The sequence below is a fragment of the Cherax quadricarinatus genome, chromosome 6 (genome assembly GCF_038502225.1).
Source record: "Cherax quadricarinatus isolate ZL_2023a chromosome 6, ASM3850222v1, whole genome shotgun sequence".
Taxonomy (NCBI): Eukaryota; Metazoa; Arthropoda; class Malacostraca; order Decapoda; family Parastacidae; genus Cherax; species Cherax quadricarinatus.
This window is the reverse complement of record NC_091297.1, coordinates 10,510,735-10,516,734: the sequence shown is the minus strand read 5'-3', so window position 1 is coordinate 10,516,734 and position 6,000 is coordinate 10,510,735. Positions and strand designations below refer to the sequence as shown.

General features: G+C 44.8%; 1 protein-coding gene across 1 annotated transcript in view; it reads left to right on the top strand.

Moving 5' to 3' along the window:
* The window catches only part of LOC128691847 (nucleolar protein 58), a 656,314-nt gene extending 650,908 nt beyond the window's left edge, over positions 1–5,406 (top strand). The window contains exon 5 of the mRNA XM_053780771.2: positions 826–5,406. Within this exon, the coding sequence (XP_053636746.1) occupies positions 826–1,864 (1,039 nt within the window). The 3' untranslated portion in view covers positions 1,865–5,406. The remainder of the gene's footprint in view (positions 1–825) is intronic.
* The last annotated feature ends 594 nt before the right edge of the window (positions 5,407–6,000 follow it).

The window sequence follows — 6,000 nt, the reverse complement described above, 5'->3', positions numbered from 1 at the left end:
GGCCGGCCGCAGGGTTCGACCCCGCGACACACTGTCCCGCCCCAAGAGAGAAAGATGACATAAACGTTGTATTGTCTCTTGAGGCGGGACACTGTGTCGTGGGGTCGAACCCTGGCCTGCCCCAGGGTTCGACCCAACGACACACAGTCCCGCCTCAAGAGAGAAAGATGACATAAACGTTGTATTGTCTCTTGAGGCGGGACAATGTGTCGTGGGGTCGAACCCTGGCCTGCCTCAGGGTTCGACCCAACGACTAATTCAGTTGCCTTTGCGAGACATTGAAACCTGGAATCATTATTAAGATGCCTTTAATGTTAATATCATCTTGTGTAGTCGGAAATAAATGCGAAAATCTATTGAAAAGTGAACATTCGATAATAGATTTCCTTAGTAAACATAATAGTAAGAAAAGTAATGCATTTTATTAGAGAGAGAAGTAGAAACAAGCAATAAATATTGTAGAAAGCACATATATATTTACAATAACTACAGACATAATCTAGTGGATAAGAGGGCGAAATGTCGACTGGATATCCGGAATAAAAGACGTAAGCCAAACATGTTTTCATGGTGACATGACAGAGTAGAGTTTTGTTGTTTGTAATTAGACTTGATTAAGACCTATTTAGAGCGAAACGTTTAGGTGTAAAATATTCTGTATGTCATCCACTACAATCAGTTTATATACATTAGGAAGTTTTTATTGCATATTTTGACCATGACTTTGTACATTTCTTTGTGAATTTTGGTATTGCCTTGTACATATTTTCTCAAATTAGAAAAATCTTAGGCTTTCGAAGAACTAAATTATCTCTCGTGTTTCAGAATACTGGAGCGACTGGTTGAACGGGGGATCAAAGTGTCAGAGCTTGAGAATTTGGCCGAAGAGCTGCTGGCTCGCGTTGATCACCACCTGGCCACCACCACCAACCACCACCTGGACACCACCACCAATCACCACCTGGCCACCACCACCAACCACCACCTGGCCACCACCGATTATCACCACCTGGTGGGCACCACTCAAACGTCTCAACCTTTCCGCCACAAGCGTGACCACCTGAACAGCCAGCCCCGGGAGCCACACTTGCAGCATTCCGTGAACCGTACTCCCTCCCAACTCATAAGGGAGAGACCATCCTTTGCTGAAATTCAAGCGTACGCTGAAGTCTATCCCGAACTCAAGGAGGTGGTGGATAACCATCGGCAGGAGGTAACAAAGATAGAAGAAATCATAGAAGAGGTGGACGATAAACAGGTGACGCGAGCAATGGAACAGCAGCTGTTTGTAGCAGAGCTGGTGGAGCAGATGAGAGACAAGCGACAAACGCCTCTTACATCCAGAGAAGTGAGAAATAGAGACCGAAGAAGGAGAAGGCAGGAACAAAGACAGGAGCGGCAAAGAAAAAGAGAGGAGAAAAAGTCAAAGAGAAATAAAAAGAAAAAGAAAAGGGCTAAATTCGATCCGAAAGTGGAAAATATGATAGATCAAGATGTGATAACGGTTTATGGGGAGGGTGGTGAAAAATATATAGACTGCTGTCCCTCAAAATCGGTCATTGTAAAGAAAATAGTAGGCAAAGCCGACGATAACCACGCCATGGAGATACATGCGAATCACCAGCACTTTTACGAGCGTGTGTGTTTAGACGAGTACTTGGGTAAGGAGTGTATCTTTCCTGTTAAGGCTCTGCGAAAGGGCACTGTCACAAGGTGTGTACAACAGTATTCGTACTCACAGGCACTCTCACGCACCTACCAATCTGATGAGGAGTGGAAGATGAACAATGTTGAGGTGAAGACTGGTTGCGCATGTCAGGTCAGTGTCAAGCGTAGAAATAAAAAGAGAAAGAGGAAGAGATGAGGCCGAGATAGACCGGGCCACAGCCAGTGCTTGGCCCCGCAGGATATTCTTATGAGAATCTCGGCACTGTCTCGCTCCCTCCAGTGCCCCTTGTTTACATTCTGGTCTTAACACTCGTGGTTTCTATACCAATACTCTGAGTATTGGGAAAAAAGAGACATCATTTAAAAATATATGAAAAACAAAGGTAGTGATGGAAAATCAACCAAATGAGACCTACACTAAGTGTATTGCATTAAGAGTACTGACCCGGCTGCAGCTACAGGGGCGGCAGCAACTGGAGCTACACAAGAGCAGACATAGCAGAGCTTGTGTCAAGAGCAGGTGGCGTGAGGGCACCCGCAGCAGCATAGGTCCAGGGCACCACCTGCAGTAGAGGTTTAGGATGCCGTCTGCAGTAGGGGCCCTGGACGGCGGCTGCAGCAGGGGCCTTGGACGCCGGCTGCAGCAGAGGTCCTGGATGCCGGCTGCAGAAGAGGTCCTAGACACTGGCTGCTACAGAAGCCATGAATGCCGGCTGCTGCTGAGGCCATGGACGCTGGTTACAGCAGAGGTCCTGGACGCCAGCTGCAGTAGGGGACGGGGCAGCGGCCGCGGTGAGGCTAGCAGCCGGGCCCCGCTTCATTACCTCAGTGCTCACGTGTCCGCGTGATGTACCTCTCGACGTGCCGGCCAGTCCGGTGAAACTCGCTAACACTCTCACCTTCACCTCTACTTCACTACCACTTCTCGAATCTCACAAGTAGCAGATCTTGTATTTATTTGGTGTATTCGTATCTTTATTAACTAATAGATGTATATAGAATTGGTCTGTATATTTTGAGTTTGACATGACAAAATCATTTCTTGTCTATTGTATCATGTAAGATAAAAGTATATTTTTCTTTACTTTTATTAAGTTTTACAAAGGTATTAACCCTGGCGTGGAGAGCTCATACCTTCCCCACACCTGCCCTGCCCACTGCCAACCAACACCCTGTTCTCCTCCACCAATACCTCACATACTTTACCATCTACCCATTACCCAAGTCCTTTCCACCTTCTATACCTTCTTACATGGTCCCTTATCCAGATCCCTGTGTCTCCTCACACCCCTACACTACATTAAGCCTCTTAGTTACAAATTTATATAAATTAATATGAAGCATCGAACCCGTGTTGCTTATTCTTGTCATACACAGTAAAGACATTGAAGTATTTATATTATTACAACTTGATATTGTCATCCCAGCTTCCAGTGACAACAAAATATGTTGATATAATATAAATAGAAATATTAATTACGTAAGGTAATATAATTTAGAAGTCCTACTGTTACAACGCAGGCGAGAGAGACCAGTCATAATCTACACGTGGAAAATCCCTAGAGGGACTGGTCCCAAATCTGCACACACAAATCACTTCCAACGAAAGCAAAAGACTAGGCAGACGGTGCAACATACCCCAATGAAAAGCAATGGCGCCAAGAGTGCACAGTCTTGGGTCCTGGACACTTATTGTGTCCAGGACCCAAGACTGTTCAACAGCCACCCACCATGCATATGGTAAATAACCAATAGACCCCTGGCTGCCTTCAAGAGGGAACTTGACAGATACCTAAAGTCAGTACCCGATCAGCTGGGCTGTGGCCGGCAGCAACACCCTGGCTGATCAGGCCCTGATACACCGGGAGGCTGGTCAAGGAGCGCTGACCCACTCAACGACCACCAGGTAGACCCTCCCTATGTATGTAGCATCACACACACACACACACATACACCTCCATGAAGCATTTTAGTACCTAGCAGTTGTAATACCAAAGGTCCCAGTGAGTTACATATCTCTCCATCGCCCAGGGTCGTTACAGCCTCTGTAACCCAGTACCACATTACTTATTTTCATTAATAATAACCTCTATAACACCTGCAGACGAAGAGATTATACATACTGGTCACAGCTTGCAGGTTACATTGATCAAATATTATGGCCAAAGGTCGATTATAGATATCACCTCTTTAGACCGTAATTTGTCGAATTCGGCTATTTTTTCAAGGTTACAGAAATGTGACCACTGACCCATGTTGTGTTAGACACCAGTCTAAATGGTACATATCCACGGTGTTACTAGTTTATGTGGTCGCTAGTCCATGTGTTGCTAGTTTGTGTTCACTAGTCCATGTGGTTACTAGTCTACGTGGCTACTAGGCCACGGGGTTACTAGTCCTTGTGGTTACTAGTCCATGTAGTTACTAGTCCATGTGGTTACTAGTCCATGTGATTACTAGCCCATGTGGTTAGTAGTCCACAGTGATTTTTTTTCCTTGTAGAAAAACTTAAGGTATTTCCCACAATAGGAAGTATGATATTTCGAACTTTTATTACGATGTTTCGAACCTTTATTACGATATTTCGAACCTTTATTACGATATTTCAAACCTTTATTACGATGTTTCGAACCTTTCACCACGTTGTTTCGAACCTTTCACCACGATGTTTCGAACCTTTCACCACGATGTTTCGAACTTTTCACCACGATGTTTCGAACCTTTCGCCACGATGTTTCGCACTTCCATTGCTAAGCTGGTTGAACTGTGAAGGGTCATCAGTGCTGTGAGTAGAGACTATCTCGCTGGTTGTATGTCACTTTCACCCTTCCCCCATGAAGGTGACACCTTCACTCTACGTGAAGGTGACGCGACACCTTCACTCTACGTGAAGGTGACGTGACACCTTCACTAGTGGTACCGTAAAGGTGACATGACACCTTCATTCTCCTCGAAGGTGACGTAACACCTTCAATCTCCATGAAGGTGACGTGACACCTTCAGTCTCCATGAAGATGACGTGACACCTTCAACCTCCATGAAGGTGACGTGACACCTTCAATCTTCATGAAGGTGACGTGACACCTTCAATCTTCATGAAGGTGACGTGACACCTTCAATCTTCATGAAGGGGACGTGACACCTTCAGTCTTCATGAAGATGACATGACATCTTCAGTCTTCATGAAGGTGACGTGACACCTTCAGTCTTCATGAAGGTGACGTGACACCTTCAATCTTCATGAAGGTGACGTGACACCTTCAATCTTCATGAAGATGACATGACATCTTCAGTCTTCATGAAGGTGACGTGACACCTTCAGTCTTCCTGAAGGTGACGTGACACCTTCAACCTCCATGAAGGTGACGTGACACCTTCAACCTCCATGAAGGTGACGTTACACCTTCAACCTTCACTAACCTTCCTTCTTTACCCCTTTCATTATCAACTCTCTTCCTTCCTTCTTCATTCAAAATTTCCTTCTTTCCCTATATTAACCTGTTTTTTTAATCTGTCTACCCAAGCCTGATAGATGTTTTCTTCTCCCCAAGCCTGATAGATGTTTTCTTCTCCCCAAGCCTGATAGATGTTTTCTTCTACCCAAGCCTGATAGATGTTTTCTTCTACCCAAGCCTGATAGATGTTTTCTTCTACCCAAGCCTGATAGATGTTTTCTTCTCCCCAAGCCTGATAGATGTTTTCTTCTCCCCAAGCCTGATAGATGTTTTCTTCTCCCCAAGCCTGATAGATGTTTTCTTCTCCATGAAGGTGACGTGACAACCTTCAACCTCCATGAAGCCTGATAGATGTTTTCTTCTCCCCAAGCCTGATAGATGTCCCCAAGCCTGATAGATGTTTTCTTCTCCCCAAGCCTGATAGATGTTTTCTTCTCCCCAAGCCTGATAGATGTTTTCTTCTCCCCAAGCCTGATAGATGTTTTCTTCTCCCCAAGCCTGATAGATGTTTTCTTCTCCCCAAGCCTGATAGACAACCTTCTGATAATGTTTTCCTCCATGAAGGTGACGTGATGTTTTCTTCTCCCCACCTTCAATGTTTTCTTCTCCATGAAGGTGACGTGATACACCTTCAACCTTCACTAACCTTCCTTCTTTACCCCCCTTTCATTATCAACTCTCTTCTGATAGATGTTTTCTTCCTTCTTCATTCAAAATTTCCTTCTTTCCCCCCTATATTAACCTGTTTTTTTTGATAATGTTTTCTTCTACCCAAGCCTGATAGATGTTTTCTTCTACCCAAGCCTGATAGATGTTTTCTTCTCCCCAAGCCTGATAGATGTTTTCTTCTACCCAAGCCTGATAGATGTTTTCTTCT